The 16,881-nt window shown below is 43.2% G+C and overlaps 1 protein-coding gene across 1 annotated transcript in view; it reads left to right on the forward strand.

Annotated features, from left to right (window-relative positions):
- The first annotated feature begins 474 nt into the window (after positions 1–474).
- The window catches only part of LOC110154945 (complement C3-like), a 32,726-nt gene continuing 16,319 nt past the window's right edge, over positions 475–16,881 (forward strand). The window contains exons 1-18 of the mRNA XM_055152603.1: positions 475–596; positions 2,080–2,278; positions 2,369–2,531; positions 2,623–2,717; positions 4,566–4,654; positions 4,743–4,825; positions 4,911–4,998; positions 5,098–5,200; positions 7,164–7,284; positions 7,373–7,488; positions 7,572–7,718; positions 7,818–7,917; positions 8,147–8,238; positions 8,317–8,508; positions 9,193–9,348; positions 12,533–12,662; positions 12,729–12,797; positions 16,588–16,785. Coding sequence (XP_055008578.1) covers positions 520–596; positions 2,080–2,278; positions 2,369–2,531; positions 2,623–2,717; positions 4,566–4,654; positions 4,743–4,825; positions 4,911–4,998; positions 5,098–5,200; positions 7,164–7,284; positions 7,373–7,488; positions 7,572–7,718; positions 7,818–7,917; positions 8,147–8,238; positions 8,317–8,508; positions 9,193–9,348; positions 12,533–12,662; positions 12,729–12,797; positions 16,588–16,785 — 2,218 coding nt within the window. The 5' untranslated portion in view covers positions 475–519. The remainder of the gene's footprint in view (positions 597–2,079; positions 2,279–2,368; positions 2,532–2,622; positions 2,718–4,565; positions 4,655–4,742; positions 4,826–4,910; positions 4,999–5,097; positions 5,201–7,163; positions 7,285–7,372; positions 7,489–7,571; positions 7,719–7,817; positions 7,918–8,146; positions 8,239–8,316; positions 8,509–9,192; positions 9,349–12,532; positions 12,663–12,728; positions 12,798–16,587; positions 16,786–16,881) is intronic.

The following is a 16,881-nucleotide window of genomic DNA, read 5'->3' on the forward strand; positions in this document are numbered from 1 at the left end:
TAGAGGAACTGCCTGTCTCCTGAAATCTCATCTTTGTTCTGGAGATTGTGCTGGGAGACACATTAAATCTCCGTGCAATGACACTTCTGGATGTGTCATCCTGGAGAAGTTTGACAATCTGTGCAGCATCTGTAGGGTTAATGTCCTCATACTCTTGCCAAAGCAGCACTAATGGAAAACCAGCCAAAAAAAGACAGAGAGGGAGAAACTTGAAATGACCTCCAGTCGTGTTTTAGGGATTGTCTCACTGTTACTGATCTAGTGCACTATTGTTGATTGTGTGATGTTGATTACAACATCACATAATGGGTTCTATGATCTGCATATTGATGTGCAAAAAATAAAGAACATTGATTTTCTGTGTTTGTGTTTATCAACTTTATACAGTCATTTCTCAACTGCTGTCGGGAAATGGTGCCTACTGTTTGTATTTGTGTTAGGGGACTTGGACCTTTGGGACAGGGGATAAAAAAAGCCCATCCTGAGTGAGTTCTGCACTGGAGCAGGTCTGAGCTGAATATGAGGAGGACTGTGCTGTGGCTTTTGGCCTCTCTGGGCCTGGTCTGTTTCACCGCTGTCACTGATGCTGCCCAACTGTAAGTATGCATTATATATATATTGATTTAAATCAAATCTTTAGCAAAAAATACATAAATAAACACATTCACAGACATTGACTAAAGGAATTAGTGGTGATTTGTGTATTAGTAAATATTTATTGCATCAACTTAAGATCAAAATGAAGGGTCAGCTGAGGTGGATTGATATAGATATAAGATAGAATTGTTTCTAAATGATTGTGCCTGCTTATATTTAAAGAAAACTAAGTAATTACAACTTAACCCATTAATGTCCAAATATTTCCCAAAGATGTAATTATGAAATGTGCCATTTGTAGTACTTTGGCATTATCACGTATTATTTTTATGAAAATTGTCAAAAAGACACCAGACCTCTCGGAAGCGAGGTGGAGATGCACTGTCTTGCCCAGTGGCTTTTCCACGAAGCCCCTCCACGGGGTGTGGATTGCACGGGCTGGTCCCTATCCCCCCAGGCGGAGGCCGGCCTTCTGCTTAAGAGCCTCCCTGGCCCGGGGAGCTCGGACTTGCAAACCTACAGACTGCCAGCCGTGGGACAGGCGTCCGGACCCAAACACGGCCCCTGACATCCCTTAACTGGGGCATGGGGGGCCACAGCCGGGACTCGCCCTCCTGGTGCATGCGATGAAATAATTTATATCCCCCTCCCCTGATGTATTTTGAAAAGTTTGTTTGGACCTACTATCTATGGTTCGCTTTCTCAGCAGAGGGAGCATACCAGAGTTTGGTCAAGGGGACCAAGACCTCAAAAAAAAAAAAAAAAAAAAAAAAAAGAGGTGGTCTCGGTCTGCTTGATTTTGTGATTTTATTTAGATCAATTTAGATCTGGGTGCGACTGAAGCTTTCACACCAACAAAAATGAACCAAACTTAGAGCTTCTGGTTTGAAAGGAATGTTTGGTGCGCACCAACTGCTGTCAGTGTAAAAGCACCCTTAAACTGCAGTAGCTGGACCTGACCAATAGCAAGTAGAGAATCTTGACTGTAGCTAAAGGACCCCTGCTTCTAGAGGTCTTTAGATGTTCCTCAGACTTACCCATCATCCAGCTAGAGAACCTTGGATGTTCTTCATATATCTTTAGGTTCTAGAGGTGTTTGGAGGTTCTTTAGACTTATTGCACCTAGAGAACTTTGGATGTTCTTCATATTTTTCTCTAGAGGGCTTTAAAAGTTCCTAAAATTTGCCCTAGGAGCAAGTAGAACACCTTGACATGTCCACTGTGCAGCTAGAGAATCCTGGAAAATCTTCAAATTTCTCTTTAGGTTTATAGTACCTTGGAGGTTCCTCAGACTCAGTTTTTATAGACTCTAGAGGACATTGAATGTTCTTCAAATTTGTCCATCATGCAGCAAGAGGAATGTTCTTCAGACCTGTCCCTAGGTGTTCTTCAGATTTCTCTTTACAGGTTCTGGAGGTCTTTGGTTGTTTCTCAGTATGGCCCATGGCAGAATTAAAAACGTATTTGGATAATTTTTTACAGAATGGTAATGTCTGCCCCAAACCTGCTGCGTGTGGGAACAGTAGAAAACATATTTGTAGAGTGTCAGGACTGTGCTGGACATGCACCCATGACTGTGACAATCTCTGTCTGGAACTTTCCAACAAAAAACACACAATTCAAGTCCACAACTGTGCAACTTGATGCGGCCAACAAATACCAAGCTCTTGCAGAACTTGTGGTAAAGAATAATTCATTTTCATGCATAATATCCTGACTTTTTATAAATCGTATTTCAAATACTTTTAATTGTTTAATTCCCCACTGTCAGATCCCCCCAAACAATTTTAACAAGGATCCTACAGTCAAACAATTCGTGTACCTACAAGCAGCGTTCCCAGGATACACTTTGGAGAAGGTGGTCTTAATCTCGTTTCAATCGGGATACTTGTTCATTCAAACAGACAAGACCCTGTACACCCCTGAAAGTACTGGTAACTGTGACAATTCTTTAAATTGTTTGAAAACTATTACACAGTATAATTTTCAAACTCCATATTATAAAAATATATTATTTTCTCAAAGTTAATTTCAGGATTTTTGCTCTGACACCGGGCATGAAACCAATAACGCAAGATGAGGCAACAGGTCAGCGTGTCTCTGTTGCTGTGGAGATTGTGGTATGTACTTTTGTATTCTTACTTAAAAGTGCTGTATGTAACTTTTTTTTGGTGGAGGGTCCACCACCTGCTTGTGTGCATGAAGATGTTATTGTACTGTAGTTATTGTCTAGCTTTGGCATATTCCACAACATGGCATTAAACCTATGTAGCTTGCACAAACCGTCCATGACAAGGCTTCGGAAGTTTGTAAATTCTATAACTGCAAAAGGGAATCAGACCTGTGTGACTGCAAACCTCTGTTCAAACTGGTTCCCTTCCCAAAACAAAATCCAAAACTCAGGGTGTTCTATTTCAGTCCAGCCATAGCAATAAACATGATCGTGTTTTGCAAAAAGCTTTCTTTTCTTGTGGCTACTCTCTGCAATCTCTGGTGGCACATCTTCAGGTTCAACATTTGCCATCACCCCCAAGCACGCACTTTCTTGTTCAACTGACTTTACAGCAACATCGTGTCCTGGTCGTTTTGCAGTGGAAGGTGTTTATTGGCGAACAGCTGGTGCCTTTCTCTTCAACTTTGACTTTTTACGTTCGTAACCAAGGTTAAGCGAGGGATCGGAATTTTGCTTTGTTGGCGCTCCACATATAAAATGTTCACGCAAACTTGGGATGATTTCTTAAGACGTGCTCACACCAAACACAAATGGCGAGAATAAATCATGTGAAACACCCCTACTTTACTGCTTGACTTTTTTGAGTCATTCGCTTCATCCGAGCATCCTGGTCGCTTGAGTTTGGGAATTTGGTGGCGGGCTGACCAGACCGGGACTGAGACGGGGGCTGAGACCGGGACCAGAGTGGGACCAGAGCGAGCTCCAAGCTTCGACTCCAAACCTTTGCGAGCTCGGAGCTGAGCAAACCGGGACCAGATCAGACCAGGACCAGACCAGGACTGAGACTGGGACCAGGCCGGTTCAGTCCTGGCTTAAACCTGGTTCAGTCCTGGTTTAGACCTGGTTTAGTACTGGATTAGTTCTGCTTCAGTCCTGGTTTAGTTCTGGTTCAGTCCGTATGCGGCGCAAAAGTCCGGCATCGCAGACCAGGACGAAGTCCAGGACCAGACCTGGACCCGGACTGAGACCGGGGTCATATAAATAAAGGAGAGTGGGACCTAGTGTAGAGCCCCTCCCTTTTGGGAATTAATGTGTCGCAAATTCGTGCTGCTCATTTCGCCTATTTGCGCCGCTCAAAATGTGCAAATCGCACCACTAAATTCACATCATTTGCACCGCAGAACTTTATTTGCATGTCAACGCGCCTTTACATTGACATGTAAATCGTTCGCCTTGTTCGCGCCATTCGTGTTTGGTGTGAGCACCTCTTTAGGCATCCAAAGGTTACCTTTTTTGTCCTTCCTGTCTATTAATACTGCCCATCGCCTTTGTCTTTCACTATTTTTCAATTCCGTTGGGAAGGGAAACAGTTTGAATGGAGGTTTGCAGTTACACCCATCTGATTCCCTTTTGCAATTATGGAGTTGAGTTTGCAAACTTCTGAAGTCTGTTTTCGGCTGTTAGGACATCCAACAACCACACAATTATGATGTCTGAATTCCATAATTAAAACATGACAATAACAGAACCAGAAACAAAAGCGATATGATTCAAGACTTGAAAATATTTACTTTGACAACAAACGCATCCCACTGGGAAATCAAACATGGAGGTTTGATGCTCACTTTTTCAGAGGATCCTTCCCAGTATGCATTGTGCTATGACCGGAAGTCCGAAATTCGGGATGCATGTATTGCTGTTGTATGTTGTTGTTGAATGCCCCCCTCCCAGTTCCAAAGTGTTCCTTTCAGTACTCACCTATTCTGACTGTGAAAGTTGTTGTTGTTTTCTTCAGACACCTGAGGACGTTGTCATCCCACTGGATCCTGTCTCACTAACTTCTGGGATGCACACTGGGTCATACAATCTTGGTGAACTAATCAGGTCAGTCATTATAATGGGGTTACATTAATTGGATTTCTTTGGCTACATATTTAATAGTTTTTGTAATTTATTCTGTGTCCATGGGTAGTGTTGGCCAATGGAAAATTGTGGCCCGCTTGCAAAGCAACCCCCAGGAAACTTACTCTGCAGAGTTTGAAGTAAAAAAATATGGTAATTTTCACATGAGCTCAAAAAGACATTGGGTATTTTAGACTAAGCACAGAGATATGTTTAATTTTTATTATTGTATTTTCAGTGCTGCCCAGTTATGAAGTGAAGCTGACATCTGAGAGTCCTTTCTACTATTATGACACTGAGTCTTTCAGAATCAACGTTAAAGCCACGTCAGTAGTCAAATAATTTTGTTAACATATAATGGCGAATCGTTTGGTCTTCAAATGCTGTTAGTTATTTGTGAATCATGGACCTCTTTATGGTTTTAGTTATTTGTTTGGAAAAGAAGTCGACGGCATGGCCTATGTTGTGTTTGGAGTCATGAAAGATGGAAATAGAAAAGTCTTCCCTTCCTCACTGCAAAGAATACCGGTGGGTGTAACATTTTTAGATGCTGCCAGTTACATTTTGTACTCCACAAATATGCTACATGAACCTTAAAAACCAGCCCAAACTCAGTGCTTGTAATGGATATAGCATTCGGAGTCCTAGAAGGGTCCACTTTTGGAGACCCACACCCGCCCCCACCTGCGCAGTACAGCAGCACACCCGCCCGCTAACCCGTGATTATTATCAAAGTTAACGGCACGGTGGCTGAGTGGCCAGCACTCATGCCTCACTGCAAGAAGGTTCCGGGTTCGATCCCTGGGTCGCCTGGGCCATTCTGTGTGGAATTTGCATGTTTCTCCCCGTGTCTGGATGGGTTTCTTCCGGGCGCTCCGGTTTCCCCCATCAAACCAAAACATACTACTACATAGATCTCCAGGAAGAATCACTCTTCACTTGCGTCTAAAAAGTGTGTGGAATTCGATTTGGTATGCATGCCAGGTTTCTGTGTACTGTATGTATGTGACGTAAACGCGTACACGACCTGAGCAGATCTGACCAGAGTTTTGTGTCTTGGGCAGTGTAGACGGAAACGCTACAGTGGAGCGTATTCAACTTTTCCAGGGTGGTTCAAGGGAGGGTGGTTTCAGGCTTTTGCGTTTTTAAGCCCCAAAAACATAGTCACCGTCTAAACAAAAGGCACTTCTAATAAAATATTTTGTCATTTTTACCTGCAAGCGTTTTCGTGTAAACAGGCCCTGAGCCAGAAGGACTAAAACAGGACTAAACCAGAACTGAACCAGGACTGACTATCACGATGGGCCCGGTGTTGTGCCCGTGTAGACCGTCGGGTGACCGCAGGTGAAAGGACCGGCACAGAGCTCTGCGCCCTGTTCCTGTTCTCCTTCTGTCTCAAGTCCAAGATTAGTCCTGGTTTAGACCTGATTTAGTCTTGATTTAGACCTGGTTTAGTCCTGACCCGCCCGTGTGTAATCACTACCTGCCCGCAAAATTCCAGAACGTTAAAACCCGCCCATTTCAGCAACTATTTGCAGGTACAGACTGGGTGCAGGACTCTGATAGCATTTGCATATGAAATAGCTGAGTAAACACATGGGTCCGGTCAAGCAGTAACGGAGGGAAACGGGCAGATTTTTTACATTCAAATGTCTCTTATTCAGAAACTAGAGGGACTATTGAAATAAGTAAAGTATCAGAATGTAGGAAAGAGTTAACACTCCAACAGGGTAAAGTTAAACCTGTGATATTCTTTCAAGTTGTTGACAAAAAATTTAAAAACTCATGTCGGTAACGGAGGGAATGAAATATGCAGCACTTTTTGGTCAATAAATCCAAACAGTGATAACTCTTGGTTCTCACTTACATATCCTTAACAAACTGGTTTGAATATTTGCTTCATATAGTTTTCTACCATATGGTACAAGATTAGGTTGAAAAACCTCTTACTTTTTGAGTAATGAGATTTTTTATTAAGAAAGGTCATGGAGGGAAAAGTAACGGAGGGAAAATTGTGCAAACAAGTAGAAGGTGCATGATTTTACATAATTTGTCACTTTTTTCTTCCGAATACTTTAATATTACTTCAAAATGAAAGGAAACTATTTCTATAAAATATGTCAGTCCTTCCAAGCAAATTTTTATCATTTTAAATGTTTTTATTTTTATTTTTTAAATCATGTATCTTCATCAACAGTTCAAAGATGGAATAACACAAGATATGATGAAATACATCCATTTATTTACATGATTTGCAGGTCTTTGAAATTTGGGAAATAATTTTTCTTCCATGTTTCATACATGGTCTGTTTAAAACGTATGTAAATTTAGAACCAAAAATGGTACAGAAAAAAGGTAAACAGTTTCATAAACTAGAGTACATATCTGTTGAATATATATTTTTATATCAGCTGCATTAACTTGAATTTTTGGCCTTGCTGTATACTTCTGCTTGACTGGGCCCATATACAAGAGGTGTCTGACCCTTTAGATTTCTGAGGGTAAGGGAGAGGCCACCCTGGAAAAGCAGCACATCCTCAATATTTTCCCAAACATCGACGATCTGGTTGGAGGATCTTTATTTGTGACAGCCATGGTGTACACAGAAAGCGGTGAGCCCAAAAGTCAAAATGTGCAAAAATGTTATGTTATTATGTGCCTAATTCCCTCTTATATTTACCGTGCCTTTCTTTCATGCAGGAAGTGAAATGGTTGAAGGAGAGTTAAGAAACATGCAAATTGTTAGAACACCGTACTTCATCAACTTTGATAAAACACCTAAATATTTCAAGGCCGGGATGTCATTTCCTGTCACGGTAACAACTTTGTACAGTATAAATCTCAATGTTTATACTTCTAAGCACATCTTTAACTTTAAGATGTTACTTGTAAATATCAGGTTACTGTTACTAACCCTGATAAGAGTCCAGCAGAGGGCGTCCCAGTCGTGGTGGAGCCCGGTACTGTCCACGGCACCACTCGTTCCAATGGCAGGACCACCCTCAGTGTCAACACCAGGGCAACTGATACAGTTCTGACCATCAGTGTACGTAAACATTGGGAACACGCTAGAATCATTAGGGGGTTTTCACTTCATTTAATTTCCATTTAATTTCCAAATAGATTAATTGTTATCAAATTTTAGGCAAAGACCAATGATAACCGCTTGCCCGCTGAAAGACAGAAAACAGCATCAATGGTGGCCAGACGTTATGAAACAACAAGCAGAAATTACATTCACATAAGTGAGTTTCAGCTGTTTTTCAAGATCAATGCCACATACCACTGTGGTACGGCATTATCAGACTGGGAAGTCAAGAGGGTTGAACTGTTTGTGGTTGCCAGTCACAGTAGCTCACTCAACAACAAATGAGTTTGTTGAGGCACAACTTTTGAATGGAGGGCTTTTTATTTGGTTGGCATTTTGTTTTGTTTTGTTTTTTGTGTAATATATTTTTTTCTTCTCTGTTGTAGCTGTATTGTCAACAGATGTTAGGTTAGGAACTGATCTTAATGTCCATCTAAGCTTAAATGGTGCAACCCAACAATTTGAAATTACATATCTGGTGAGTGACGTTTTAAAACTTAACATTTATTAATTCTTTCACAAGGAGATATGAAAATATAAATCCACCTATTTGTAGATCTTGAGTAGGGGCCAGCTGGTCGACTTTGGGAGACAACTTTCAGTTGGTCAAGTGACTCTTGCTGTAAATATCCCGGTTACCAAAAAAATGCTACCATCATTTCGCCTCATTGCGTACTACCATCCTACTCCCACTGAGGTGGTGTCCGACTCTGTTTGGGTAGATGTCGATGACTCTTGTATGGGCACGGTAAGGTACACCCAAAGACTACAACCTTATGTTTTTAGCATTCAAATAACTGAAAGTCCAGTGCCTTCTTATGAAATATGAAACTTAAGTTAACTTAACTTGTTTAAGGACTTAAACAAGTTTGAAACTGGACTAAGGTAGGACATGTGTAAGTTGTATTGTTTTCGTCCTTTACCTTCATATCAATAAGCTCATAGAAACTGTGGCATCAAATGTATTTAATAAGTGTATACTTTATACAGGTACTCTTCTATTTACCATACATACATGCAAGCCTCTACTACATAATCACATAATGATGGTCACAGCTAATAGTTCAGGAAATAAGATATTATGTAGTGCCAGAACACACTCATATAGGTTGATTGACTACCTTAAGATGGGCTTATAGTGTGCAATTTTTGGGCTGATTTTGGCACAAATCTTAACTTTAGCTTTTTAAATTGGGCCAAATTTAGGCTCCCCTATGGGTTAATCTTGTGCAGTGTCCATATGAAAAAATAGTGCTCACAAGAAAAGATGGTATCGCTTGGGACAACACACACTTGTCGAAAGCTTCATGTGAGTGTGTGCGTTTGAGAATTTTAATGTCTTAAAATATTACTAAATTGCACGGAGTAAGCCCTGCATTAGAAACAAACAATGAAATAAAGTTTTTAAATGAATTATGGTTTTGTTTTTCAGCTGAAGCTAGAACCAAAGAGACTGTTCCCGTCGTACGAGCCACGGAGGACATTTGAGATGACGGTCACTGGAGACCCGGGCGCCACCGTGGCAATGGTGGCTGTGGACAAAGGTGTTTACGTCCTGAACAACAAACACATCCTCACACAGAAAAAGGCAAGTTTTAATTTAAAATAGGGCTGGGTAAAAATAAAAAATATTAATCACATTAATCGCACTCAAACTTATGCGATTAATTGCATGTTATGCCGCTGTCACACCTTGACGATTTAGCCAGCGTATGCCGACGTATGAAAAATTGGGCAAATATGCTGATGTAAGTGGGATAAGTTCTAGGTATGTATTGTATTAGTTATGAGCACACTGAAGTACGCTGGCATACGACGACATACGGCAAGGTCGTCGAAAAATTTCGAGCATGCTGAAAATTTCTCGACGTATGTCAGCATATGTTTATACGTCCTGCATACGCGGGCCATAAGTTTTAGGTAAGTTATGCGATCGTTGACACACGTGGCAGTGTTTAGGAGAATCGGTATAAAAATGGAGAAGAAACCGTCAGTACTCCTCCAGACTTTGTGCTCCCATATATCATGAGCTGATGCAAAACACTTGATCAGAGAATACTTCAGCCATAGAGGATATCAGACAGTGGGAAAATGTCCTCACTGAGAGCCGTGGGAAACAGTCATTTACATTTTAAAAAAGAGCATCATGTAGGAGATCTGCGGAGAACACCATACAGCCTAAATAAATAACCAATCAATTCATTGTGCCAGCTCAATAAGAAGACTTTATTACTCACCCTGTATTAACCATAGAATTTGTCCTCTGCAAATAATGACACCCAGTCGACAAAACCGCGCTATTAATCCATTTGAGTCGTTCTTTGAAAGTAAAAAGGCGAGAGTTGCACGTGTGTTTGTTTATGTTCAGCACAGTGAAGCTGCAGATTAGCGATAGTGACTCTACTTCCTGTGTACTTTATCTCCAGTCTGTATGCTTTAAAAACCATGTATTTGAAGTATTGTACCTCATTTCACAAATAATAATACACAGTTTTGTCTTGTTTCTAAACTAGAAGTGCAGTGGTGAGTGGTTTTACTGCAGACAGGAAACAGCTGACGCCATCACGTTCACAACTTTAGAGCCTGTGATCTGCAGCCAGATCCCGCTGCTCTATAGGCGACCTACCGACCTATCAATCGATCTATTGCATTCAGCACCATGTACAGAGAGAGATTGATATGATGATATATCATATGATATGATTTAAATTGTCGAGTGGCAGTCTTTTAATAGGCGACGACACATGATCGTTGGTGATACGCTGCCGTGCGCTATGCATAGGTTAGACTGTCGTTAGGCATAAATTGTGGACGCTGGCAACACGCCAATAAGTAAGGTATAAGTTATCTATAAGTTATCAAAACATTCTATATAAGTTACTAAGTTAAGTTGGGGCGGCAGTAGCTCAGTTGGTAGAGCATTCGCCCACTGATCTGAAGGTTGGCCTTTCAAATCCAGCTCTCGACATAAACATCACAGGTTGAGCGTTCAGATCCACTGACCCACAGGTTGGCTGGTGTGATTCCAGCTCCCACAGATGAATGCTGCTGTTGTATCCTTGGGCAAGACACTTAACCCACCTTGCCCACAGTGTCTGCGTACACTGGTGTGTAAATGTGTGTGTGAATGAGTGAGTGGTTCCTTGTTTGTAAAGCGCTTCAAGTGCCTTGAAGGTGGAAAAGCGCTATAGAAAAATGTGACCATTTACCATTTACTAATATGCTATGTATATGTCCAACTTGTTATGAATACGATATGTATACACCCAAAACTGAAAAAAAACTTAGATGTTCTGCATTTTAGGGAAAATCTGGTACGTCGGCATACGCTGGCTAAATCATCAAGGCGTGACAGGGCCTTTATATGCAAAAACAATGAATTAAAAAGTAGAGTATAATGCACTTTTATTGGAAATGTAAACGAAAGTGCCACACATCTGTTGTGCAAACAGCATTTTTTATACATATGTTTATACTTATTTTTGGAATCTTACTCAAAAAAAGAACCAATTTCAGTGCAGTTTGTCAATTCCTAGAATTTAACATACTGAACTGAATTGAAAAGTAAAGTGCATGTGATCAGCTGCTGTAAAATAAAGTATTCAGTGTAAATCTCCACTGAAAAAATATAATCAAACCAAATACAACACTGAAATGTATTTGCCACTGCCAGAGCATGAATGTTTTCCTGTATGACAGAAAGATTCTCAGTCAAAAACAGTAACCAGAAAACAGAACACACAACCAGAAAACACTTTGAGTGCAGTTTGTCAATTCCTACAACTTTTTTTTTTTAAGAATGCGATCGCTGGCACAGGCTTCTCGCGGAGCTCTGACATTTTGCATCTTACGTGGTCGGCCGTAGCCTTGTTCCACTTGTTTCATTGAATGATTTGCATCAACAGAGGGTGTTGCATTTAGGTGGTATTTCAGACTCGTGAAATTCCAGTGATAAGACAGTTCAGTGTTGTAGTGTTACAAATAACTTTGGCTGTGTCGACTGTGCCGTCTGGAAGAACTTTAACATGAAAATGACCATGTAAAAGTTCCTTAACCTTCTCCATGTTTGTTTATCCCGCTTTCTTTCTCTCCATTTTCTATGAGCACTGCAGCAGTAAGCAATTCTTGGCTCGCTCGCAGTGGACTTTTTGCAAAATAAAAGCCAGTGAGCAACAGATGTTTACAATAAAAAATATATATATATTAAAAACTGCGTTAAAATAATTTAAAAATAAAGCGTTAATGTGCCCGGCCCTATTTTAAAGTCTTCTAAGCCACCATACCAACTTTATTTACAAAGAACTTTGAAAAAATTTCTGGCCAAAGTATTGCCCAGAAAAATACAATAAACAAACAGAAATCAGTCACAAAGCAGGATACAATGCAAATAAACAAAAAGAAACAAGTCACTCAAATGAATTAACTCTAGGGTATCTACAAAATCTTCTATAACACTTGTTAAAGGTCCTATATTACGGAAAACTGACTCATCTAAGCTTTTAGCCATGTTATAATGCTGTTACCTCCTACCTGCAGTGATGTTTTGATTCATTCACAAGTCTGAGTAATGCTGTGTTATTATGCTGTCCATAACTCAAAATGCTCTGTTCCATCTTGTGATGTCACAAATCAATAGCTTTCAAGTTAATAGCTACCGTTGACCTTTTATTCAGTAGAGATGAGGCTGAAATCATCGAAACAATTCTAGTGAAGACGTACTCACTGGTATCTTGTTCACAGTTTTGGTTCCGATACCTTTCTTCTTTGTTCAGGTGTGGGAGATTGTGGAGAAGGCAGACACCGGCTGCACTCCAGGTGGAGGAAGAAACAGCATGGGCGTGTTTTTTGATGCAGGGCTAATGTTTCAAACAAGCACAGCATCTGGGACTGACGCCAGACAAGGTAAAAAACCATTTAATCATGCCAAATCATTCTCCTAAATAATTGACTCAAGCTGTATTTTGTTAGAGGTGAAATGCTCTGCTCCTGCGAGGAAAAAGCGATCGAGCACTTTGGTTGATGTCATGACCACTATGGGTAAGAAGTAATTGTAAATTATTCTATGTTGTTTTGCATTGTTGATATGTCCACACCATAGACTGTGTATATAAATGGACATAGTTAACTAGCTGCCACATTCCAAATAGGAAATGCGCTTTCAGCTTCCTTGACTTCAATTCACTTTGTTGAGAAATCCTTTGTCTACTGCTGCAGAGACTGATCATTTTGATCTTAAAATGTTTATATTAACCCACTCTACATCCTGATGTTTTTATTTCACTATTTAATTAGTAAATCAAGATATGAAGATTAGTAACACACAAATCAGGACCAAACCAACAGGTTTGACCGACAGCGTTGCTAGGACCTAGCCAGTGTCTCGGCTCAATTTCATTTCTCTCCAGCGACTAGGTCAGGAATCGGAATACACTAGGTGGTTTGCAAAAACCCCTGAAGTGCGAGATTGGTCACCAGCCGATCAGTGAAGAGCCAGGCAACGATTCCCAAGATCGAAGATTTAAAGCCGAAACAAAGAGAATGTTTGGTGAATTTTATCAAGGGGAAAGATGTTATTGCCCTTCTTCCTACAGGATTTGGGAAAAGCTTAATATACCAGTTAGCCCCGTTAGCGGCGCATTACATATGGCACAACCAAATAGCAGTGATTGGTTAAATAAAAAAAAGTACTCGCCTACCGTCGAGTGAACGAATTCCAACGCCGCTGTTGTTTCCATCCATCCATCCATCCATCCATTTTCGTCCGCTTATCCGGGGCCGGGTCGCGGGGGGAGCAGCCCAAGCAGGACTCCCAGACTTCCTTCACCCAGACACGTCCTCCAGCTCCTCCGGGGACCCGAGGCGTTCCCAGGCCAGCGAGAGACATAGTCCCTCCAGCGTGTCCTGGGTCTTCCCGGGGCCTCCTCCCCGGCGGGACATGCCCGGAACACCTCCCGAGGGAGGCGCCCAGGAGGCATCCGGAACAGATGCCCGAGCCACCTCAACTGGCTCCTCTCGACGTGGAGGAGCAGCGGCTCTACTCCGAGCTCCTCCCGTGTGACTGAGCTCCTCACCCTATCTCTAAGGGAGCGCCCAGCCACCCTGCGGAGGAAACTCATTTCGAGCGCTTGTATCCGCGATCTCGTCCTTTCGGTCACTACCCAGAGCTCATGACCATAGGTGAGAGTAGGAACGAAGACTGACCGGTAAATCGAGAGCTTCGCCTTTCGACTCAGCTCCCTTTCAACAACGGTCCGATACAGCGACCGCATCACTGCCGAAGCTGCACCGATCCGCCTGTCAATCTCACGTTCCGTCCTTCCCTCACTCGTGAACAAGACCCCGAGATACTTGAACTCCTCCACTTGAGGCAAAGACTCCCCACCCACCCGGAGAGGGCAAGCCACCTTTTTCCGGTCGAGAACCATGGCCTCGGACTTGGAAGAGCTGATCTTCATCCCAGCCGCTTCACACTCGGCTGCAAACCGCCCCAGTGCACATTGCAGGTCCTGGTTCGATGAAGCCAACAGGACAACATCGTCCGCAAACAGCAGAGATGAAATCCTGTGGTCCCCAAACCGGACCCCCTCCGGCCCCTGACTGCGCCTAGAAATTCTGTCCATAAATACAATGAACAGAACCGGTGACAAAGGGCAGCCCTGGCGGAGTCCAACATGCACCGGGAACAGGTCTGACTTACTGCCGGCAATGCGAACACAGCTCCTGCTCCGGTCATACAGGGACCGGACAGCCCTTAGCAAAGGGCCCCGGACCCCATACTCCCAGAGCACCCCCCACAGGACGCCACGAGGGACACGGTCGAATGCCTTCTCCAGATCCACAAAAACACATGTGGACTGGTTGGGCAAACTCCCATGAACCCTCGAGCACCTATGGAGAGTGTGTAGAGCTGGTCCAGTGTTCCACGGCCAGGACGAAAACCACACTGCTCCTCCTGAATCCGAGGTTCGACTATCGGCCGGATTCTCCTCTCCAGTACCCTGGCATAGACCTTACCGGGAAGGCTGAGAAGTGTGATCCCCCTATAGTTGGAACACACCCTCCGGTCCCCCTTCTTATACAGAGGGACCACCACCCCGGTTTGCCAGTCCAGAGGTACTGTCCCCGACCGCCACGCGATGTTGAAGAGGCGTGTCAGCCAAGACAGCCCCACAACATCCAGAGACTTCAGGTACTCAGGACGGATCTCATCCAACCCGGAGCCTTGCCACCAAGGAGCTTGCCAACCACCTCAGTGACTTCGGCCAGGGTGATGGATGAGTCCGCCTCTGAGTCCCCAGCCTCGGCCTCCTCCTCGGAGGACGTGACGGTGGGATTGAGGAGATCCTCAAAGTATTCCTTCCACCGCCGGACAACGTCCCCAGTCGAGGTCAACAGCTCTCCCCCCGCACTGTAAACAGTGTTGGTGAAGAACTGCTTTCCCCTCCTGAGGCGCCGGACGGTTTGCCAGAATCTCTTTGAGGCCGTCCGATAGTCCTTCTCCATGGCCTCCCCGAACTCCTCCCAGCTCCGAGTTTTTGCCTCCGCGACCACACGGGCTGCAGCACGCTTGGGGCCCGCCGGTACCTGTCAGCTGCCTCAGGAGTCCCCCGAGCCAGCAAGGCCCGATAGGACTCCTTCTTCAGCTTGACAGCATCCCTTACTTCCGGTGTCCACCACCGGGTTCTGGGGTTGCCGCCGCGACAGGCACCACAGACCTTACGCCCACAGCTCCGAGCAGCTGCATTGACAATAGAGGCCGAGAATGAAGCCCACTCGGACTCCATATCTCCAGCCTCCCCCGGAATCCGGGAGAAGTCCTCCCGGAGGTGCGAGTTGAAGGTCCCTCTGACAGAGGGCTCCGCCAGACGTTCCCAACAGACCCTCACTACACGCTTTGGGTCTGCCAGGTCTTTCCGGCTTCCTCCTCCGCCAGCGAACCCAACTCACGACCAGGTGGTGATCAGTTGACAGCTCAGCCCCTCTCTTCACCGAGTGTCCAAGACACGTGGCCGGAGATCAGATGACACGACAACAAAGTCGATCATCGACCTCCGGCCTAGGTGTCCTGGTGCCACGTGCACTTATGGACACCCTTGTGCTCGAACATGGTGTTTGTTATGGACAAACTGTGACTAGCACAGCTGTTGTTTCCACGAAGTGAAACCAGCTATAATCACTAGTCACAGTGAGCATTATTTAACAGGAGCTAAATACTGTGGGTGACGTCACACTCCCTTAGTCCACTTCTGTATATGTTATATTTATATTCAGTCAAAGTTCTTTAAAAAGCACTTATGCATGATCTTAGCTGATCATAGTTAAATGGCTTATATAATGTTTTTGATTGATGGTATAATGTTTCCTCATCAAAACCAGGCCTGTTGTGTTTTGTTTCATTCATACATGTTTAACACACAACTCCTACATATTTAGGCTGAATTCTTCTCTCAAACAGAATACATGCCGACTTGTGCTGTCATATGGTAATACAGGAAGAGCTCCTTCACTAGAATCATTTGGATAATTTTCAAATCAGTCTCTACTGAATCAAGTGTAAAAGGTAGCTGTTAACTTGAAAACTACCACTACACGGCATCACAAGGTGGAACATTTTGAGCTTTGGAGATGTAGGCAGACTAACAATAAAGGATTACATGTGTAAATGGAACAAAACACAACTCCAGGTGTGTTTTTGAGGAGGTAACAGCATTATAACATGGCTTAAAGCTCACAGGAGCCAATTTTGTGTAATATATTTAATATTTTATTATTATTATTCATTGTTTTAAATTGCACCATACCATTGTAATTTGTTATCACATCACAGCTAGTGTATACAAGGACCCTCTGGAGCGTGACTGCTGTTTGGATGGCATGAAGCCCACCCACCTTTCGTACGACTGTGCAACGCGGAAACTCTACATCACCGATGGTGCTGCTTGTGAGAATGCCTTCCTGTACTGCTGTGAGGAGCTAGCCAAGCAACGCAGCGAACTCAAGCAGAACAACCTCATTCTGGCCCGCAGTAAGACACCACCTGTTTTTCTGTCAAATGTTTTCATATATGTAAATAAAAAATGTTTTTTCTCACCTTCAACGGTGGTTGGTCTCTCACCCTCAT

This window comes from Boleophthalmus pectinirostris, unplaced genomic scaffold (assembly GCF_026225935.1).
Source record: "Boleophthalmus pectinirostris isolate CB_2022bp ecotype Guang Dong unplaced genomic scaffold, ASM2622593v1 HiC_scaffold_17, whole genome shotgun sequence".
NCBI lineage: Eukaryota > Metazoa > Chordata > Actinopteri > Gobiiformes > Gobiidae > Boleophthalmus > Boleophthalmus pectinirostris.